The sequence below is a fragment of the Mytilus trossulus genome, chromosome 3, assembly GCF_036588685.1.
Source record: "Mytilus trossulus isolate FHL-02 chromosome 3, PNRI_Mtr1.1.1.hap1, whole genome shotgun sequence".
Lineage (NCBI taxonomy): Eukaryota > Metazoa > Mollusca > Bivalvia > Mytilida > Mytilidae > Mytilus > Mytilus trossulus.
The window spans coordinates 47,757,324-47,780,570 of record NC_086375.1 but is presented as its reverse complement, the minus strand read 5'-3'; the positions used below and the strand labels follow the sequence as shown (position 1 = coordinate 47,780,570).

Here is a 23,247-nt window from a genome sequence, read left to right as displayed (position 1 = left end):
AGTTATAAGCCTGGTACCTTTTAATAGTTATGATTTGTGTGTTTTCACTGTCCTGTATGTTCTCCAATTTATTTGTAGTTTAGTCATGTCATGTAATCGGATGTTTGGCTAGCCACAAAACAAGGTTCTAGCCACCCTTTTTTCTTAAAATGTCATGTACCAAATCAGGAAAATGACCATAATTATATTATAGTTTGTTTCTGTGTGCGTTGCATTTTAGTGTTTTGTTTCTGTTGTGTCGTAGTTCTCCTCTTATATCTGATGTGTTTCTTCAGTGTTAGTTTGTAACCCGTTTTTTTTCTCTCAATCGATTGATTAATTTTGAACAAATGTATACTAATGTTGCTTTTATTTACATAAACAAGAATATCATTTAAAAAAAGATTGGTATGTAAATCCTTTGACTGTATAAATCAACGTGACAGTTTGCTTCCCGCCTTTCTTAGTTCGAATTTGTTTATTTATTTATTAATTCATAAACAAGTTTTGAAGAACAAAAACCATTAAGATACAACTTTTTAAAACAGTTGGCTTATTTCCCACATAAGCAATTATTTATATTCAATCCTCCCTCTGTTAATTTCGATCAATAGATAAAAGAACGTGTAGATGAACTAGACAAAGACGACCCCTCATGCTATGTTCGGCTAAATATTCCCCCAAACATTTGATAAGCGTACAGTGGTGTGGCAGTACAGCTTAAAACAGTTGTACGTTCCATAGATTTTGATTCACCGCCATTACTATAATTTTTCTTAGAATGAAAAGCATTTTAGTGGATGCTTTCAGTTAAAGCAAGATTTGACTAGGTTTGTGTTATGATATTTAAATACTAGTAGCCGTTGTGGGAATTGTTTTTGTTGGCCATCGTCCATACTGAGCTTTTTACTGGCGAACTATTAATAGTAATTGTTTTTTCATCATGGTTGACACCCAGACGTCTCAAGAAATCGTTTCTTTTGTTGTTATTTTGGTGTTAAAAAAATGAAAAAGAAAAATGAACTTCGAGATAAAATCTGAACGGACAGTCCGAAAACAAATTGCAAAATTAATCACAAACACACCAAACAAGTGGATAACAACTATCATATTCCTGACTTGGTACTGGCATGTTCTTATGTAGAACATAGTGGATTGAACCTGGTTTTGAAGTTAGCCTCTCACTTGTATCAAAGTCGAATCAAATTTCATTATATTGACATCGATGTATTGTTTATTCCTTTAGTTCTAATCTCCTTTGTTGTTAATCCAAAGGATGAATACCAGGATCTTTGATCCTTATATTGGATTCCTAAGCTCAACAAGAATCCGTGAAGGAAAGGTATATTGCAGGTTCTTCCAAGTATCCACTAAACCCCTTTCTAAAGTTCTTACTGCCATACTCACTGCAGCAGGACTTCAGAAATATTCAGATACGGCATAGTCAAGAAGTGGTGTTAATCTGATGTGGATACTGAAGAATTCATAATAGGTATTGGTGAATTTACAATCTCAATCATTAAAACATTGTACCAACATTAAAACCTTTGATTTTTCAACTCTTTATACCACTATTCCACATACTAAACTTAACGCTCGACTGAAAGAACTCGTCAGCTTACTTATGTAATTTTTAAGAAAAAGGGTACTATTCGTTTTAAATATCTAGTTTTGGGCAGGCATTCAACTGACTTTGTTAAAAATAATACAGAGTCGAGCAGAAAATACACCGCAAAGGATATCCCTGTCATGCTGGACTTTTTTTTATTGACAACATATTTATTGAATTTGGATTTGGTCTTTCAACAGGCTATTGGAATCCCAATAGGTACCAATTGCGCTCCTCTACTCGCAGATTTATTTTTAGGTTCCTGAAGCAGAATTTATTCATGGGCTTGTATAGAAATGAGAAAAGAAATAAGCCCAGTCTTTTTATTTCACCTTTCGGTATATTTATGATGTTCTGTCTCTTAATAATAGTAGATTCAGTGATCACTTACATTTGATATATCCAAGTGAACTTACTAGCTCAAAGTACGTTGATTTTGTTAAACGTGGAATACTGCTTTCTCAAAAGACAGGAATATGAATCAATCAAATTAAGGTCATCACTTAAAAAATTATACGGTCGCCATCAAGAGCTTAATCGCCATTGTGACAAAGGTGTGTCAGAAATCATATCTGATATTCTTCTTCAATCATAATAACCTTCCATCATTACCGGACTGAAAAAAGAATAACACGACGGATGCCGTATAAGGTGCAGGAAATGCTTACCCTTCCGAAGCACCTGATTTCACACGAGGTTTTTTAGTGGAGTTCGTGTTGTTTCTTATTTATTATTTATAACTGTTGATGTAAATGTCTTTTGGTTTTACGAGTCGTTTTTTACTCCTTGGTTTTGATTGTTATTGTCTTTCGAAAGTAAAATAAAAAAAATTACTGAACTCTCAGTAAAATTCAGAACGGAATGTTTCTAATCAAATGGCAAAATCAAAAGCTCAAATATCCCAAACGAATGGATAACAATTGTCATATTCATGACTTTGTACATCCATCTTCCTGGGAGGAAAAGAACGGAAACATATTTGAAATAATTTTATATGATATAGAATACTGTAGAAGACATACATATTATATGAAAACCGTATTTTTTTTTACACGGCACGTGGTTCTGGGATAAAGTTCGTTAGGTATATGAATCAATCAAATTAAGGTCATCACTTAAAAAATTATACGGTCGCCATCAAGAGCTTAATCGCCATTGTGACAAAGGTGTGTCAGAAATCATATCTGATATTCTTCTTCAATCATAATAACCTTCCATTATTACCGGACTGAAAAAAGAATAACACGACGGATGCCGTATAAGGTGCAGGAAATGCTTACCCTTCCGAAGCACCTGATTTCACACGAGGTTTTTTAGTGGAGTTCGTGTTGTTTCTTATTTATTATTTATAACTGTTGATGTAAATGTCTTTTGGTTTTACGAGTCGTTTTTTACTCCTTGGTTTTGATTGTTATTGTCTTTTGAAAGTAAAATAAAAAAAATTACTGAACTCTCAGTAAAATTTAGAACGGAATGTTTCTAATCAAATGGCAAAATCAAAAGCTCAAATACACCAAACGAATGGATAACAATTGTCATATTCATGATTTTGTACATTCATCTTCCTGGGAGGAAAAGTACGGAAACATATTTGAAATAATTTTATATGATATAGAATACTGTAGAAGACATACATATTATATGAAAACCGTATTTTTTTTTACACGGCACGTGGTTCTGGGATAAAGTTCATTAGGTATGACCGAGACAAAGTAGGCTAAACATATAAATATCGCTAGCACAGTAAAACCCAGTGAGATTAAATAAAAGATCAGCCGATACCTTAAAGCCAGCTCTGCCTTTAAAGTAATTTATCATTTAAATCGCACCAGTTGCTGCGCCTTAACTGACAAACATTTATATTTATTTTCTTTTCAGCTAAACGATTTTTACATTGAATTTTGTATTATTCAAAGGTTCAGTGTATTATCTAAGAATCAAAATTAATTGATAAATGTTAGGACCTATGTGATCATATATCTACAAATTATTATTAACATGTGGAGTTGATTAAGCATTTGTCGACGTCAAAAGTACCAACCAATGGCATAATTTTGTATTTATTTGTATTTTGTAAATGAAGACAAACATGGTGATGATTATTTGTGATATATGTTATGCAATTTGTTCATTGTGTATCTTGTTGGGCAACAAAGCTTACAAATTTTGCATTCAGCAGAAAACAACTACAATGAACGGCTGTAATATTGTATATGGTATTATCTCATTTAAAACACTTACGTCATAAATATTTCGTTTGGATCATATAGTGCACATATGTAAATGTAATAGATAAACACTTGTGATAAATGTCGTACGTTTTGGTATTAAAATATTTGTATATTTCCTGTGCAACAAAAGCATTAAAAACTATATTAAGATTAATGTCTTTAAGTTTAAAAGCGACATTATTAATAAGCACATTGATTAAAACACAAAGCTTATTTACTTATTATTTCTGTAGGACCTTTTGGGCAAAATATATATATATATATATACAAATTAGGACAATAATGAATATTATAAGGTGATTTAGCTACTGTCAATTCCAAAATGATCTTCGATTTAAATTTGTTGTTTGTCTCTATTGTACACCAATGCATATTTATAAGTCTTTAATTTTTTCACAAAGTTGTCAACTGCACTTGGGTTCTTATCACACAGATAAATCTTTCGGATGTTTGTTTTATTTCCAGGCCGCTTCAGATACTCATTTAAAGCCTCCACAATCCAATCAGTAGATTTGTTGACAGGGTACTCATTATTTCCACAACATAATGCTGGCATGGCAATACTCTTACTTTTCTTTTTTTCTGCTTTTTCAAGAGATGAAGTAATCAACTTGATGAAATTATTCTTCCCATCAATCTCACTAGATTCTTTGACATTTTCCCATTTTTCACCAGGTATGTGAACAATCCATCTAAAGTTGGTAAGTTTCCCAGATGAACTACAAAATATCTCGTCTTTATTCAATTCTTTTATTTGTTTTGATTGGAGGAAGGTGTGACATTCCAACTGTATTTGGTTTCCACCTGTCAAGAAGATTAAAAACCATACCTTTATATTAAACATTTTTTTCCGGAAAATTTGAATTGTTTTATGCTTTATTTGGAATGAAATCAGTTCCATAGCTAGCATACTTAAAAAGCATGATATTGTATTTGAAATTAACCTAAAATTTCTTGATTTTGTAAATAATTAAAAAAAAAGTTTGCTATCTACACTCATTCAAGAGTAAGATCAAATGCTGATACGTTCGTAAACGGACAAATGTATCGACACAGTATGAAATGTTCACCTGATAAATGATACTTTCTTTTTGTTTATATTGATATCATAGCAACTGTTTACCAGACATATAAATTATCTTCAAATAAATACCTTTTTGAACAAGGTCATGGCCTACACCAATACCAAGTTTCAAATGTTTGTCAGAGCTGCAAACAATTACATCTGCATCAAGATCTGTAATATCACCGAGCAATGTTGTTATAGATTGGCCTGTCTCAGTACAGAAATGGGCTGTACAACGGACACTTCCATGGGGATATCGAACAAAAAAATTGATATGATCTTTGATAGCCTCTACAGTTGACAGTGGTATTGCGTAAATTATAATTTTACTGTCAGATCTTCGAACTTCTACTGTGTCGCCTTTCTTTTTTCTGACTTCTTGCAACTCTTTGTCGAGAGGTCCAGGTGGCGTTTCTTTACCAACGTTAACTTCTGCTATTGACGCCCTCACAACGTTGACTGCTTTTTCACCTTCTGTTTTAGATAACGCGTAAATAAAAATTTTGTTATCTTTTTCAAATCCAACTGCGCATGTTATACCTTTATCTTTGAATTCTTTCTCTAATTCTTTCTGAACTGATTTTCTTTTGAAAAATTGATATCTTTCGTTTGCAATATCTGGGATAATGAGAGTTACTTTTGTTTTTAGTGTATCAGAAACTCTCTGCTTTGCTGATGCTACTATGGCTGCAGTTCCTGAATATTCAATATTACCGTTTGCCAAATCTGCAACAATTTTTATGGATTTGTGTTCGTTTTTTATACTTTCCATTTCTTTTCCCGCGGATAACAAACGTATTTCGCTATTTTCTAACCTTTCCCTGACTCTCACGGTGTTTGTCAGGAGATTGATGTGATTGACCAAAGATTTATAAGGAATACGGTAGCCAACTACTACTATGCTAAATCTGTTTTCATTGGTTGTTATCATAACTCTTTCCTTATCCTTTACATCAACTGGATGAACGCTTTTCTTGATTAAATCCCATTCGTTTGGATCTATTTTGTATTCTTTAATTTGTAATAATTCAAAGAACTGTAATACCTCTTTTTCAATATGTTTATCCCATACCCTAGCTTTCTTCTGAAAATCTTTCATATCTGAAGTAAGGTTTGAAGCTATGTGTAGAGAACGATTGTCTGGTTTCACAGAAGACCAGTCTATTTTAGCTGAAAATATGCTTAAGTGAGTTTGTAGAACATCTTTGCTTATATTTGAAGCTGTAATGAAAGCTAATTTGTGTTCATCTAAGTTAGAAATCACCTTGACCTCTGGGACATTTTGTCTTTTTTTACCATGAGCTTTTACATTCATGTCGTGGTCCTTCAGCTTATGTCGTCTGATGCAAACATCATTAAAAGCTGTAACAAATATATAAAAACATAACTTAATGTGTTAATTATTCTTTTAGGAAACACTTGTTGGTATCATTTTCCATTCCATTTTGGTCGAAAGACGTTCATTTTCATTGTGAACAATAATATAACTAATAGAAATGTATCGGTTAAATTTAGCTAATATCATGGTGAAATATTATTAAGACAACCAGATTATAAAACATTTTTTGGGGTTTATTTTTTTTTAAAATAAATAGGTATGAATGTTAAATTTACAGGAATGTACACGAGTCTATAGTTTTAAAGAAATACCTATATTAGTTGAGAATTAGAGGCGGAGTCTTATCACCTATGCATGAAATCTACAGTGTTTAAGTAAGCTGCTTTCCAATTTTCATTCTTTGTATATGATTTTTGAATAAGTATAGTAACATATTTTTTTTTTAACCGTGGCATTGTCAATTTATTTTCGATAACTCTTTATTTTATTCCAATAAATTAAGCGGTTTTAGAAACGTGATTCTCCTTCGAAAAATGTGCTCAGTTATGATTTTGTAACGTATGAAGAGAACTGGCAGAATCAATTATTTTCAATTTAGATTAGACATTGCCACAAATATACATAACACGATTTTGTTTGTTACTATTGACTTCTATACCATTTATTTAAACATGTTTTATGCCCCATTTATAGGCATTATGTTTTCTGGTCTGTATGTCGGTCCGCCTGTCCGTTCGTTGGTTCCTCTGTCCGTCTGTCCCACTTCAGTGAGTTAAATTTTCTGTTTAAAGTTTTTAGTCAAGGTATATTTTGATGATTGACTGATTGATTGTTGGTTGCTCAACGTCCAGTGGCAAATATTTCATGCATATTCAGGACGAGAACAAGTTCACAATAAATACAATAGGTAGGTTGTTACAATATAGGCCATCTGGGAAAAGGAGGGTATATCGGATAGGGACAGAAATTTAGCCTTGCAACAGGCCACCTACGGACCCCTCAAAGAGTTGTTGCAAGGGTTCTTTACGTGCAAAGAGCGTGGCACTCTCTTTATACGAGGCATCGGATTTAACGTCCCCCTTCTGACCGGACGTGACTTCGAACTTGATACATCCCGCATAGCCAAACGGACGCCCCACTTCTGCAAGCGTTTTACTGCCGGTCGGGAGAAGACCAAGTGACCATATTTCTATACCCCAGTCACCCTTGGGGGAGATTTTGATGAAGTTGAGGTCCAATGAACTTGAAACTTTGAACACATGCACCTTATAATAAGATTTTTCTAGTTTTAATGTTAAATTTGATGCACTGAACATGAAAAATGATAGTCAATTGGGGCATCCGTGTACTATGGACACATTCTTGTTTTAGAATAAATTAAAGGCGCCAACAACTTACCTTGAGAGCTTGTAAAAACTACAACACACCATCCTTCATCAGTATTGAATTCAATTTCCTTCACTGTACCTCCTCCAGAGAGATCCTTGTTACTAAAATAATCCCTTACATCAGTTTCTGTTATTTTACTTTCACAGAAACCGTCGATTAGAATACTGCAAGTATCTCCATCCGTCGTTGACGACACGGCTTCTGTAATTAACAAAAAGGTGTAATTGTTGGACGGTAAAAATTGTGAAAAAGTTATGTATTTATTGTCATTACACAACAAAAAGTCAATGAGGTTAATGCATACATTTCTTAAATCTCCAGCCATATTATAAAGACACTGACCGCTAACTGTCTATTGCAAACAGCTCAGCTAAAGATTTAATTACACTAAAACAATCAAGCATATCCTGACAAGAAACAGTATAGCAGAGTGCAGGTTGGATTTTACTACAGTAATATGGAAAGTTTACAAAAGGAAAGATATAGCTTAACTATTTTTGAATGGATTATGTAAACTCGACCGACTTACAAACGAACTGAATAAAGTTAGAGGGACATTGTTTGATGAAGTGATAGAAACCCCGAATTTACACAACTAAAAACTTAAAATTAAATTTATGACATACAAAATTGAGAATGGAAATGGGGAGTGTGTCAAAAAAATAACAACCTGACCACAGACTTTATTTTAAGAGTGAGTTTATATCTATAACACGATACGCTGCTCAGATCAACTGATTATATCAACGCTAACGAAATTAGTTCTTCTGTGTAGAAATTTTAACTCGTGACGTGACGTCATAAAACGGTTTCATTTATATGTATCAATATTAACTGAATGCTGATAACTAGGGATCCAAAATTGAAACGCTACATTTCTTCAAAATTTGGCAATTATAATCCTGGTACCTTTGATAACTATTGGCAAAATACCAAAATGTAGTTTAATAATATAATGCTATGTCTTTAAAATATGATAAAAAAGCAGGCTGTTAAGAATCATACAGGGGAAAATATATATTGTGTGAATAGAAAGAAAGATAACCGACTAAATTTAATAAAGCAATTACGAAATTAGATTATCTGAGCTATTTACCCTTATGTTGGTAGTTGAAAAAGAATAATGTGCTATAAATTCAATTATTCCGTGCATTTATTATTTCAATTTTTTTGGAAAAATGGATAAAAATGCTAGATTCATTATTGCGATGTTAGGAAAATGAGCGTAAAGATATATGTATCAGATATAAAAATGCTAGTTATTATTATTGCGATACTAACTCTGTTGCATTTATCGTATTAAACCTTGCAATAATTTCTGAATATACGGAATACGATTCATAACAGATTAAGACCAATTGTGGTCTACTATTTTGCAATCCAATAGAAATAAAGACACTAGATATACCATTACATCAAGTCTATGATAGAACCATGCTACTTTGAATTTAAAGCAATAACTGGAATTAAGTTATTTCAATCTGATGAAGATATGAAGTCTACTCTGCAAATGCCTACGATACTTTTGTTTCTAAAGTTAAGTCAATTATCAGATGTAGAAAAACTCGAAATAGAAATATAGAAATATCAAATATCAAAAGATTCATACAATATTATGTGTCAATAATCAAAAATATATAAAAAAAATATAACAGAAACAACCAAACTTACCATTTTCGTGATTGATATCATCATCCCTATCTGGATTGAAATCTAGAAAATAAAAATAAATGATTATATAATCGGTTTGTATGTTTCAATTACCAAAACATAAAATGCATCTTCTTTTATTTGAGTTAAGCCCGTCAATTAATATTTTATAGTATGTCTCTCTATAGTGTAATGTTACATTTAATGTTTCATGTCAGCATGGTCAGGTTGAAGGATTGCGCCTGTTTAAACGTTTAAACCTGCTGCATTTTTTTGCACCTGTTCTAAGTCAGGAACCACTGATTAAAATTAGAACTTTTCACAAAAAAAAATCCTAAGTGTAAAATTAATCTTACGTTTAAAATATTTGGTTAAATTGATAAGGAATACATTTTATACCTAAAAATATATTTTGTGAAAAGGGATAGTGTTGTTCAGTGGTTGTTGTTTTTGAAGGTGGTTCATCGTCGGTTTTTTTTTTACATACATTCGACAGTTGACTTTCCAGTTTGAATTGTTTTACACAAGTCATTGTTGGTCCCTTTATATGTTGCTGTATGATGTGAGCCAAAGCTCCTTGTTGCAGGCCATAATTTGACCTACTATTATAATTGTTTACATTTTACAAATTGTGACTTTGTGAAAGTTGTCTCATTATGCTAAGCATTCGTGCCATATATTCTTATTTCTATTAAAGTTATGCAGTACTGAAATCTATCAAAAGAATGATTAACTTGTCTAAGTCGTCTTCAATTGTTATTTATTCGATCAATACACAACCACAAAAGTACAGATATAAAATTCCGCACGTTTCCGAAACCTAATACAATCTTACACAGTGTGCATGTTGGAAAACTGACATATTTTTTTTTTATATGACACATGTTCCGCGAATTAACAATCACCATTCTTCTTGTATATGTTCTGCATGTTTCCGTTTTATAAATATAACGGAAAAACAAACAATTGTCATATAAGTGGAGGTCTAGTTAGGTTTAACGTAGCAAATGACTGAATCGTGTCAAGAATGTAACAGTTGTTTTTTACCCGTTACTTTGGTCGACAAAGTTTAATTTGGTCAGTAAAGAGGTAGAGGACTCCACCATTTCTTTTCAAATTTACCTTGACGTTTTGTATTCGTTTTTTTATTTTTATTGAGAAGTGTAAATAAAGCAACAGTAATGTACCAATATAAAACATTTACAGACCCCATTCTTCTTCTGAATCTGTAAATTCTTTTTCTTCTCTGATTAATTCTAAAAATAAAATATCTAAAGTGTTGATGTTTGTATACACTTATTCATATATAAACTATATAATATTACAATAAGCACATTCAAATACTTGTTTAGTCATAAAGTATCAGATTAGTCACTTTTATTATCTTATAAATGTTAAAACATTTATAGAAAAAGAAGTGGGGGCGTACTCAGATTTTGATTTTTGAATCAAACATTCTCAACTCAAAAATCCCTTAAACGTGTCACAGAAGCTATGAAAAATATGTACATAAACATTTGAAAAGTCCAGATTTTTTTTGGTATTTGGAGAACTTAACTACAATCTTTTGTTGAGTCATGAGATAACCACTTTGACAGTTTACACATTTTGCGTTGAACTTTACTCCAATAAATCCTGATTCAATCTTCATACTTTCTGTTTTAACTACATTTTTGAGATAAAGTCATATCATTTCAAAATGAAGTATCGAAAAACAAAACACCAAAGGTAATTTCATTTTCATTTTAGTCAATGATTTTGTTATCTCATATGAGGGGATGGAGGCGATAATTATAAATTATCGGTGATCATCTCAACGAGATTGATTTTCTCGCTTGTGCCGGGATGGCAAAAGCGAGAAAAACAATCGAGTTTAGATGACCAATGATAATCTGTTTATCGCTATTTTACCTATGAAGACGTTGTCAATTTTATGTCAATTTTATTAGCAAGTCAACGTGCCTCCTTAGTTTCTAGCGACCGTTTTCCATCTCAAGTGAGTAGCATGATATGAAAATTATCACAAAAAAAATCAAAGGAAAGGTGCACAAAATAGCGATAATGATGCACACCAGTCAGTGTAAACTCTTTTACACTTCAAATAAAAACAAACTAAGTGTTGATTAATTGTAATGCTTACCATTTTCTTCTACACTATCTATCTCTTCTTCTGGATTACCTATGAAAATACATTAATGAATATATATATATAAAGTTAAAATCAAAAGCAAAATGAGGATGTCTAATTTGATGTAGGCCTTTCTTTCTGTACATTTGTTTTTTTCATGGTAATTAAGATGAAAGCACGATGTTCACAGATGTACACCTATTTTTGACATTTTTAACCTATTGTGTCTGTTTGTTTTGTTCGCGCATCGTTGTCAATATAATGGAACATGATGCGACGGTCATACTTGTGAGAGGTGTAGCTACATATAAAACTAGATTTCCACCATTTTCTACAAAAGGAAATACCTGTACAAAGTCAGGAATAAAACAGCTGTTATCTATTCGTTTTTAAAGTTTGAGCTTTTGATTCTGGAATTTGATACTTGACTTTCCTTTTTTAATTTTCCTTGGCCTTAAATATTTTTGTGAATTTACTTTATACTTGTTTCTGTAAACCAAAAATTATCATAAAATCGTTTAATTGTGAACAAATGTTTTTTTCACATGAAAGATACTATTTGTTTTGAACATGGAGTGCAGCTATTGCAAGAGACTAATCTTTTTGGTTAAATCATCCTTTTTTTTAAAATACCATGGCATCCATATTGGCTTTTTGTGAACTGCAAGTGAAATGTCTGTGATAGAGAAATTGTAAAAAACGTTAATATTTTTTATTGAGCGAACAGATTTTTGTTAAAGGGGCACTAGCTGTCAAATTCATTGTAACCGATTTGACTCAAATGCTCATATTTGGTTTATAACAATGTAAAACATTTATCCAAACTATCAAAAGTCTAAAATAAACAGTTTACAGAGCATGGGGTAGATACTATATAGGTTCGTTTCGTGTGTATTTTAGTCCAGACGCCATCTAATTAACTATCGATTTGACCTCAGATGACCATATAAGCGATGTAAACAAAAATAAAGATACGAATAGATTAAAACAACACGTGCAATTGCATTTTTATAGGTCTGTTTGATTTTATTTTATAGATTAAAAATAGATGTTTCTAATTGTTTTTAACCATATAAGAATGATTTTTTGTGCATCGAATTAGTAATCAAATGATTTACCGTAGTTTCACTTTCATTGTTGACATTCTTTTTATTTAAATAACCAGTACACATACAATGCATGCGTTGTCAATCTCTAGCTAGGGGTTAACTTGAAGTTCACATGAATACCGGTTAGAATGATGATGACGTTTTCACTTGCAAGCGAATCAGTCAAAAATTATGTTTAATCGCTTATTTCAACAAAATTAAAGGAAATTGATTGCTAAAAGCAAATTATTATTTCATTATTCCAATTTGATTAATGATTGATCTAAAAAAAATCATACTTTATTTTTTTATATATATCGTAGCTAGTGCCCCTTTAAAGACATGAATTGCACGGGAACATATAAACAAGAAATATTCTTATTATTATAAATTTGTATTTAGTTTTTTTATATCAATCAATTCATTCTTTTTTCGTTTTAATAAATCATTCACACTAATTATAATTATACCTGTTACACAGTTCAATGATTCAATCTTCATTTCTTCTGTGAATTGTTTCTCATTCAGCAGAATTTTAATATAAACATCCGAATCTTTAATGTTCTGTAGAGATTTGAATCTGCCATTACCCATACTGTTAAATCGTAATTTTGTTACATCACCAGAGGATTCGCCCTTAAGAACAGCAGACACCCATAAAGAAGAATCATTTATGGTATTTTCCTTGAAATCCTTCAAAGTTACTTGAAGAATTTTATTCCCTCTCGTATTTACTATTATAATTTCTGTCCTTGGTGGATATGCATTTGTAGCTGAAATTGCCGCATGGTGTTCAATAATTTTCTGTAGATTTTTTCCTTTCAGTATACGTGAGTCATCTCCTGTGGTTACGTTTGAATAACCGATTTGGCTACCAACTCTTGGAGCTTTGTCGTATTTTTCTTGTATCAAATCTTCAAATCTTTTATTTATAACTGGAACGAGATTCAGGAATCCTGCTGAATTATTCGAAAGACATGATTGCTCAAGAAAAATGTTTGCATCTGACAATCTATACTTGGACTCTTCTAGTTCCTGTTTCTGATTAGTCAGAACAATTTCTTTGTTCTGTGAAATCGTGTTAACCGTCTCCAACAGCTCATCTCTTCTTTTCTCTAACAGCTTGATACACTGGTTAAAAAAAGAACTTATTTCAAAATCCGCTAAAATAGTTTGCTTTGTGACATCATAAGCTTCCTCATCTATTCTCTTTTGAAGTCTCGTTATCTGAACTTGCTTTTCATTTAGCTTTTCTGCTTTCTTGAGAAGACTGTCTCTTTCCTCTACGAATTGGTCCTCGATATCTGTTGGTGTATGTTCAGTCTTGTCAGAGTGGTCAACCATCCAGCATGTACCACATACAGCCTTTTTACAACTATCCCCTGTACAGTAGACTTCTAATGGCTTGTTTTTATGTCCTTCTCTACTACATAGCACCTCATGTCGGAAATCCGAAGGATCTTTTATTTCAGTAATGCTTACAACTTTGTGAGTTCTCCATTTTTTATTTTTCTCATGACCTTTATTGCAGCCGCTACATAAAAGGTTTTCACAAACGTCACACCAGAAATCGGCTTTGTTATCACACATATCACACTCTACTTTTGATGACTGGCAGAAAACTTTTATGGAAGGAAACTAGATCTTTTCGGGTGAAATCAACCTGGTACGTTTCCAATGAATCTGCGGATGTTTTAGAATTATCATGACATGTTGGGCAAGTAAGGATATTGTTTTTTAAAAGCTTCTCTAAACACGTCGAACAGAAAGTATGCAGGCATGGTAACACCCTTGGTAGATGATCCTCTTCATCAAACTGTGTTTTACAGTGTAAACATTGAAGTCGTTTTTCTCTTATACTTCCATGAAAACCTCCTTCTGCCATGGTTCACTAAATTAAAGACTATTATTATTTACTGCCTGCATATATAATTTCAACAATTTTAAACATCCCCACCATGGAAACAAAGAAAAAAAAGTACATACAATCATTTTTATAACAGCGTGAACAAACCCCCTTCTTGTCGCGATCAGGTTATCAATTGACTGGGTCATTTTAGGTGAATGTTCGTCTGTAACGCCCACTTGTCATATCGTACGTATCATAGACATTTAAACTGTGGGCTGTCAAAGGTTTTTAGAGCCTAAATCCAATAATACAAATAACTAGCATAGGACTAAACCTTGTGTGTTGATTTAAATGTTGAATACTGAAACTTTCTTTTTTTTTTGGTTCTCGTGCATATACATGTTCTCTCCTCTATAATTATATTAAAACTCCGATTGAAACGCCTCTGACCGATCGAGTGAGCGTAAATTCACTGTTATCGACAGCCAATAACAAACAAGTTAAGGGTAAATGATTCAGTATTAATACCAACATACGTATTACGGTTGTCTGCGCTGTTATAAAATTGATTCTATTATAATCCCCGTACAGAAAACAACAATTCAGTATTGTTCAAGCTTAAATGGCATATTCCTGTATCCTACGAAAACATCAAATGAATAGTTGAAGGCTAAAGTTTTTGAAAAAAGTAAAATCACAAAAATACTGAACTCCGAGGAAAATTCAAAACAGAAAGTCCCTAATCAAATGGCAAAAATCGAATGATAAAACACATCAAACGAATGAACAACAACTGTCATATTCCTGACTTGGTACAGGCATTTTTAATTGTAGAAAATGCTTTGTTCATCGCTTAAACAGGAACAATCCTGTCTGATTCAGGTCTAGATATCGCGAAAGCAGGATCATTTTCAGCCCTAAATAGAAGCTGCTTTATAACAATCAATATCACAAAACTTAACATGCAATCAAAAGAAGAGTATATTGAAAATATGAAACATTGATCTGACGTTTATCCACCGCTTCGTAAGTACATATGTCCGGTGATTAATGCTACACAATGTTTAATGTATGATATCAGTTACCAACTTATTGCCGAATTTCCTCTAATATAAAGTGTTCGTAGTTACTAATTATAGACGCCATTATATTTCCTGTCTGCTTTCAAAACAAATATAGATTCTCTAAGCTTTATCTAATTAATGTTGTATTTAAAATTTCATATCTGCTTTGACAATCTGCTGTTAATATAATTATTACTTTACATGTTAGCTTTTCAAAATCAAAATATAGGCCTTTTCAATTTTTAAAATACGAGCGAGAGAAACCACATCACGTCCGTTGTTAACTTTTATCAATTTTAGAATTCAAAACCCATCGAGAAAAATGTTATCTTCCTTATCAAACCTATTTTAATCAATTCGAAATGGCCTGTCATTGTTTAAAAATAGAAGTATTCAATCACACGTCTAACTTATCAAGATGTAAGTCTTAAACATAGATGTGATACGTAAATTACATTTATGGTCTTAACAAATCTTGTATATAGAGACCAATGACCCAAATTTAACATCAAACTTTCAACGATTTTGCGGCTTGACGGGTTCATATTTTAAAAGTACTTTACCAGACTAGCATCATTCAATTATCCTCAATGCAATATGTACATTTCGAACATGTTCTGGAATTTTATGAGATGATTATAAGACTGAAAAAATGATGAAGAAAGTAATAACATAAGATAATATTTCGAAGTTATATTTAAAGTTTAAAAGTGTCAGACGTCAGCCTGAAAAATTTCGTCAGCGAATAATGAATATTTGATAACTTGTAAGCAACGAAACAATTCTGATACCAGATCAACATGTGAATATGAAAATAAATGAAAAATGACCTTGATGTAAGATCAATATTAGTCGATGATTTTTTTTTAATTTCGATTTTAAATATGACTTACCTTTTATCTACATGTACTCTCTCTAAACCAAAATGAGGAAGTAATATAACTGTTATATTTAAACTCGTATCCATCAAATTATGTCCATACGTATTTATTTATAGATTAAGAGATCCCAGAGATTTTCAGAAAGTTTGGAGTAATCGAAAATCAATAATAACTAGAGCATCATTGCAGAAAGTCGAAAAAAATATTTACATTTGACCAATTAAAACTTTACTTGCAGAAGATAATAAATAACAGAGAGTTTAAGGATCATATTGTGTTTGGGACGACACAACAATAACTAAATATAAATACAATCGTGTAATCTTGAAACATAACTTGGTATAACGCTGGTATTGTATATGCTACCACTGGCGGAACATAGAACGAAAATAGCCGTTCTCTTCGGAATGGCGTAGTGGAATTGACAAGTTTTGGATTCTCATAAATTCTATGTATAACTTTTGAACTAGTTTGAATCTCGGTCTATTTCTGTAATTTATTCTTACATACTTTTGATTTTTTAACTCTGTATGCGTACATTGCCTATGAAAAATTTTTAAAATTGTTTGTATGCACATTGAACAACAAATTTATGTGACGTATATATTTTTTCTAACGTCAGACACTCAAATCAATCCATGTGTTCTTAGACAGTAGATGTTATTGTGTCCTGTTAAATTGTTCCCTTTAAAAAGTTTTGGATTCTCATATATTCTATGTATAATTTTTGGACTAGTTTGAATCTCGGTCTATTTCTGTAATTTATTCTTACATACTTTTGATTTTTTAACCCTGTATGCGTACATTGCCTATGTAAATTTTAAAATTGTTTGTATGCACATTGAACGACAAATTTATGTGACGTATATAATTTTTCTGACGTCGGACACTCAAGTAGATCCATGTGTTCGTGGATAGGTTTTTGTGTCCTGTTAAATTGTTCCTTTTAAAAGTTTTGGATTCTCATAAATTCTATGTATAACTTTTGGACTAGTTTGATTTCTGTAATTTATTCTAACATACTTTTGATTTTTAAACCCTGTCTGCGCTCATTGCCTGTGTAAAATTTAAAAATTGTTTATAATCCAGGTACTTTTGATAACTATTGTATGCACATTCAACGACAAATTTATGTGACGTATATAATTTTTCTGACGTCAGACACTCAAATCAATCCATGTGTTCGTAGATAGTAGATGTTGTTGTGTCCTGTTAAATTGTTATACGATGATGACTGATGTTCCCATATTTTGACTATTTTATTGATTGTGACTGTTTATTTAACGCATCATGTAAATGTAACGGAATTTGATGAGACTGTTATTGAAGTGAGAGGGTTAGCGCTATAGAACCAGGTTTAATCCACCATTTTCTACATTTGAAAATGCCTGTACCAAGTCAGGAATATGACAGTTCTTGTCCATTCGTTTTTGATGCGTTTTGTTTTTTGATTTTGCCATGTGATTATGGACTTTCCAAATTGATTTTCCTCTGAGTTCAGTATTTTTGTGATTTTACTTTTTAGTACATTAAATGCCTGTACCAATTCAGGAATATGATAATTGTTATTCATTAGTTTGACGAAATTTAGCTTTTGATTTTGCCATTTGATTAGGGACTTTTCTTTTTGAATTTTTCTCGGAGTTCAGTGTTTTTTGTGACTTAACCTTTTCCTTGAGAAAGAAACAAAATGGGTTCATAACTATTTAGAAAAGGAGAAACAGAACCTTTACTAACTGTCGAAAAAGGGTTGACATGTGATGTCGGTTAACAGGGTTAATATTAATATGATTGGTGAAGCTTTATAACATTTGACAATGTAAATTACAAGAATTACTTTTATAAAATGTGAATATGTTTATTAGTTAATTAGTCAAAATAGACTTTTGTCAAAATAGACCTTTATAAGATGCCAGGCATTTAATATTTAAAAAACAACTACTTAGTGTTTTAATTTCCATTTGTTGAGAGCATGCATGATTTAGGCTTTGTTGCCAACGAAACGTATTTCTTTACCTTCGATACCAGCAATTACCAATGATATAAAAATATTTGAAGCCAATTTCGATGCGCACTTGAACTGTCATATGACATTGAAACAAAGTTCCAATGAGTATCTACCTTGGAATATCAATCAATGGAACAAAGAACTTCCTTGTGCGATTTTAGCTTCCCGAAGTAAGTACCTGTTTGATTTCAATTAGAGTGTCTCCTTTTTGTAAAAAAAAAAGGTTCTATAGTTGTCATATAATTCAAGCTTCACCTAAGATGTTGCTATTTGTTTTTAAATAACTTGTGGTTGACTGTCAACTGTTCTTCCGAAATCCAATTATCATATGAATATGGATTATTTCACTATTTGCAGCTTAACTTAAACATGTTAAAGAACGGCAAAGTTTGAACTCAATCAATTGTAACATAAGTAAGAATACGCTATATAGAGGTCTATTTATTGCAGGTTCATGAAAGGGTTTTGACAATAAACGATTTGGTTATGAATACAATTATAAGAAGAACTAGCACAAGTTTTATTTTGGTCGATTCTAGGGGTGAATGATGTGAAAGGTAAACAACCAATGACTCTAATACACATTATGACATACGATTCATGCTTTTTAAAGCCACGTACTTTTACGACGTCAATTTTAATATAAAGTTTAAAACGTATAGAAGGACCAATAACTGTATAGAAAGACCAATAACTAAGACCAATAAAGTTGTTTTTGCCATACATGAATTTCACTGACATGCACATATTCAAATGATTTTTTTCGTGGATATTTATTTCAAATTGTGTCAAGTAAAAAAATACTAAGATACAGAAGGGCAGTGTCCCCAATAACACTAAAATTGAGAATGGAAAAGTTGAGTGTGTCAAAGCCACAACAACTCGAACATAGAGCACACAACAGCCGAAGGCCACCAAATGGTCTTCAATGTAGTGAGAAACTTCCGCACCAGGAGGCGTCCTTTAGCTAGCCCCTAAACAAATATACATACTAGTTCAGTGATAATGGACGTCATACTAAACTCCGAATTATACACAAGAAACTAAAATTAAAAATCCTACCAGACTAACAAAGGCCAAACTAGTAAAAAAAAACGTCAAGTTACCCGGCCACGTCCACTTGTATTTTTGTCGATCTGATGAGTTAAGCCTTTTTCAACTGATTTTTATAGTTCGTTTTTATGTTGTACTGTTATTCCACTGTCCAAGGTTAGGGGGAGTGTTGGGATCCCACCACATTATGTATGTATGTGGCGGTCCCAAGTCAGGAGCCTGTAATTCAGTGACTAAGGTTTTTCTACCTCAGACATAGATTACCTTAGGTATATTTGGCTAAACCTTTAGGAACTTTGGTCCTCAATGCTCTTTAACTTCGTACTTTATTTGGCCTTTTAAACTTTTTTGGATTCGAGCGTCACTGGTAAGTCTTTTATAGACGAAACGCGAGTCTGGGGTATATACTAAATTTAGCAAACTTCGTACTTTATTTGGCCTTTTTATTTTTTTTGGATTCGAGCGTCACTGGTGAGTCTTTTGTAGACGAAACGCGCGTCTAGCGTATATACTAAATTTAGTCCTGGTATATATGATGAGTTTATTGTTAATGTGTTACATATTTGTTTTTCGTTCCTTTTTCTTTTATATAAATAAGGCCGTTCATTTTCTCGTTTGAATTGTTTTACTTATGCCGTAGAGTGACGTATAGTTGTTAGTTTCTGAGTCATTTCGGTCTATTGTAGAGATTTGTCTCATTGGTAATCATACCACATCTTCTTTTTTATAGTCTACGTTAATATACGAAAAGACTTATTATAAACTTAGCCTTCAATTTCATAGGAACAGAATGACAGTTGTATATACCTTTTTTTATTATAACAATACTTTAAACCTCATTGATAAAGCAGTGATATAAGTGACGAAGAAAGTTTGTTTATATCAAAAGTTTTTCAAGATGTTTCAGATTGGAATTTTGTTACTTTTACACCAATATATATAAAGGTTCAACATTTGCAGATGACTTTCAAAAGGTGGATTAATTATCCAGGATTTTTTAAACAAGCATTTCGTAAAGGGTAGGGAGTGACAAAAAATGTTATATTATTTAAAGTATTGTAATTTTCATTTTTTTTAATACATGTTATATCAGTATTACAAACCTAATGTTGAATTCTATCATATTGTTGGGAAATATTCGAAATTCTAATGTGCGTCAATTTCTTCGGCGAACTCGGCTGTGCCCCTTTTGTTTGTGCTGGTTTAGATTGTTTTACGTATTAATTTTTATTCTATAGTAAGTCACCACTTCGGTGTTAAGATATATATATTTATTATATAGTCTTTTTTTATAAATGTACTGTTTACAAAAATATGAATTATTCTAAATACTAAGGATATTCTTATCCCAGGCAGATAACTTTAGCCGTGTTTGGTACACCTTTTTGGAACTTTTTGGAACTTTTGGTATGCACTTCAGTTTTGTACTTGTTTTGGCTTTCGAACTTTTTTGTATATGAGCGTCACTGAAGAGTCTTATATAGGCGAAACGTATCTGGCGTATTAAGTTATAAGCCTGATACTATTTTATAGCTATTATTTGTGTATTTCTCTCTCTTGTATGTTCTCCAATTTATTTGTAGTGTAGTCCGTTCATGTAATGTTGTCATTTTAGTGTTATATTTAACGTTGCCATAAACACGGGAGGTTTGACTAACAACAAAACCAGGTTCAACCCACCATTTTTCTTAAATTGTCGTGTACCAAGTCAGTAAAATGGCCATTTTTATATTATAGTTTCTTTCTATGTGTGTTGCATTTTAGTGGTGTGTTTCTGTTGTGTCGTAGTTCTTCTCTTATATGTGATGTGTTTTCCTTAGTTTAAGTTTGTAACCTGCGTGGTTTTTTTTCAATCGATTTATGATTTTTGAACAGCGGTATACTAATGTTGCCTTTATTTACACAAATAGGAATATCATTTTTTTTTAAAGATTGGTGGGTAAATCTTTTGAATGTATATAACGCTTCTCCGTCTCCATCATGATTAAAATCTACATGACAGATTGCTTCCCGCCATTCCTAGTTTGAATTCACACATGGCAACATGTTTTTCCTCCTTTAATAAAATAACAATTAAACAGCACATCAGACAGCAACCCCCTCTTCCCAGAAAACAGAACAAAGTCAAACAATGAATAACATATGGTCCAGATAGACAAAAATGGTACACACACACACACACACACTGTTGGTGGGTTCACCAGTTTAAAACACGTTAGAACTTGATATGCGGAAAAGAGTTATACTCTTAGTCATTTTCTGAAACGTGTTGAGTGGCTTGCTCCCTCCACATAATATCCACCTTCATCATGTATACAACAGTTCAACTATCATTACTTGTAGTAAGACCTTATCAGAGGCAACTCTTAATTTGATATAGAATATCATATTTTTTCAACTCTCCGTATAAAAATATATTCATGTATATCGGTATACACACTATAAGCTTCAGGTGACCACGTCTAAGATACTTATATATTCTTGTAGTTCAAATATGTCAGAGGAAGTTGAAGGCCTTGATAAATGTGAAGGTATCAACAAAGAGTATTTAGATTGTATGCAATGTAAGAACCAATTCGACGAAGATGACCGGCAACCAATAGTTTTACCATGTCTTCACACTATCTGTTCCTCATGTGTGAATAATGGTATTGAAGAATCGCAATTGTCATGTCCAGATTGTAGTCGGAAGTATGAAGTACCTGATAGTTCACCGAATGCGTTTATTGTCGATTATACACGATTAGACATTGTGAATTTTGTCAATTCGTTCCATCAAGGCAAAGACATTTCATGTGAGAACTGTGAAGATGGTAAAATTGCTGCCTATAGATGCCAACATTGCGAAACGTTTCTATGTACACCATGCAGAAAAAGTCATATAAACATTCGAAAACTCAAACATCATAAAATAATTGCCATAGCAGATATAAAAGATGTCTTCGATTTTAAACAGGAAATGTTGTGTACAATACTCAGACATAAGGACAAACCATTGGATATATATTGTGCAGGTGAGGAATGCAAAAAGACAGTTTGTAGTATGTGCTGGATGGAGGACCATTCCGGCAACGACCATATTAGAAAAGACATAACAAACCAATTTGAAGAAGAAACAAATCTTCTTTTAACTAAAGAAGATGTGGTAAATGAAAAGGTTGTGAACCTTAGTCGACTTCAAGAGTGGTTAAATGACGAAACTGATGATGTAAGCAGACAAACGATTAAAGCTGAGTTAGAAATAGCATCGTTTTTCAATCGTTGTATTCATTTGTTGGAAAAAGAAAAGAATTTTTGCTAGAAAAGCTGAACACAATGTCGGACAAAAAGCTAGAAGACTTAAGAAATCAGAAAGTAGATTTAGAAAGTAGAAAAGGCAGGTTTTCTCATGGCTCTTCCTTTCTAAAACAGGCTTGTTTGTCTCAGAATCCTGCTGCATTCCTCACTTTAACTCCAACGATTTATAAACACTTAGAAGAATTAAACACCTTGGAGTTTGAGACTGAGGCAAACATACACAGTGAGCTCACCTTTTTATTGAAGGCAAAGGCGCATGCTTCGAGGAAAAGGTGAAAACATTTGGAGATGTTCTATCATCCGATGCATACCCTGATACGTCAAAATTGGCAATACCAAATTCAATGTTCAGAAATCTAAGCAAAACCTTCAAAGTTACTCTGCGAGATTACAATTCAAAACCAGTTGATGAATCAGCTCACGTGTCATTGTTAGTAAACGAAGAAAGCTCTGGAAAAAGAGCCAGAATTAATTTTAAAGAATTTGGAGACGGCGTATACGAGGTCGATTGCACATTTAAAAACTCCGGAACCTACAGCTTAAAACTGTTGGTGAATGGAGTTCAATTCAAAGATTTGCCAGAAATGGAATGCGTAGAACACGAAACAGGTATGCA

At 32.3% G+C, this 23,247-nt stretch overlaps 3 protein-coding genes across 4 annotated transcripts; 1 reads left to right on the top strand and 2 right to left on the bottom strand.

Moving 5' to 3' along the window:
• Positions 1–3,182: 3,182 nt before the first annotated feature.
• Positions 3,183–10,369, bottom strand: LOC134710839 (uncharacterized). The gene is made up of 5 exons (XM_063571242.1): positions 10,318–10,369; positions 9,285–9,326; positions 7,623–7,814; positions 4,973–6,247; positions 3,183–4,623 (listed from the first exon to the last, which is right to left on the bottom strand). The coding sequence occupies exons 1-5, from the start codon at positions 10,367–10,369 to the stop codon at positions 4,154–4,156; spliced, it is 2,031 nt and encodes a 676-aa protein (XP_063427312.1). The 3' UTR covers positions 3,183–4,153.
• Positions 10,370–10,454: 85 nt separating this feature from the next.
• On the bottom strand, positions 10,455–14,208 carry LOC134711674 (protein PML-like). Its single transcript, XM_063572437.1, has 3 exons — positions 12,950–14,208; positions 11,404–11,442; positions 10,455–10,519 (listed from the first exon to the last, which is right to left on the bottom strand). Exons 1-3 carry the CDS (start codon positions 14,067–14,069, stop codon positions 10,464–10,466), a joined length of 1,215 nt encoding a protein of 404 aa, XP_063428507.1. The 5' UTR covers positions 14,070–14,208; the 3' UTR covers positions 10,455–10,463.
• A 4,161-nt stretch (positions 14,209–18,369) lies between these two features.
• On the top strand, positions 18,370–23,234 carry LOC134711673 (transcription intermediary factor 1-beta-like). Of its 2 annotated transcripts, XM_063572436.1 has the most exons (3): positions 18,402–18,451; positions 18,732–18,838; positions 21,822–23,234. In XM_063572436.1, the coding sequence occupies exon 3, from the start codon at positions 21,829–21,831 to the stop codon at positions 22,633–22,635; it is 807 nt and encodes a 268-aa protein (XP_063428506.1). In that variant the 5' UTR covers positions 18,402–18,451; positions 18,732–18,838; positions 21,822–21,828; the 3' UTR covers positions 22,636–23,234. The 2 variants fall into 2 exon arrangements, with proteins under 2 accessions (XP_063428505.1, XP_063428506.1); XM_063572435.1 differs by lacking the exon at positions 18,732–18,838 and having other exon boundaries at positions 18,370–18,451.
• The last annotated feature ends 13 nt before the right edge of the window (positions 23,235–23,247 follow it).

Coding starts and splice junctions, on each gene's coding strand:
- LOC134710839 (XM_063571242.1), bottom strand. CDS start 10,369: ATGGTGGAGTCCTCTACCTCTTTACTGACCAAATTAAACTTTGTCGAC. Junction 9,327..10,317: donor ATTAAACTTTGTCGACCAAA/GTAACGGGTAAA, acceptor TTTATTTTCTAG/ATTTCAATCCAGATAGGGAT. Junction 4,624..4,972: donor CCATGACCTTGTTCAAAAAG/GTATTTATTTGA, acceptor TCTTCTTGACAG/GTGGAAACCAAATACAGTTG.
- LOC134711674 (XM_063572437.1), bottom strand. CDS start 14,069: ATGTGTGATAACAAAGCCGATTTCTGGTGTGACGTTTGTGAAAACCTT. Junction 11,443..12,949: donor ATCATTGAACTGTGTAACAG/GTATAATTATAA, acceptor GTATTTTCATAG/GTAATCCAGAAGAAGAGATA. Junction 10,520..11,403: donor AGATAGTGTAGAAGAAAATG/GTAAGCATTACA, acceptor TTTTATTTTTAG/AATTAATCAGAGAAGAAAAA.
- LOC134711673 (XM_063572435.1), top strand. CDS start 18,411: ATGGAACAAAGAACTTCCTTGTGCGATTTTAGCTTCCCGAA. Junction 18,452..21,821: donor TGCGATTTTAGCTTCCCGAA/GTAAGTACCTGT, acceptor ATATTCTTGTAG/TTCAAATATGTCAGAGGAAG.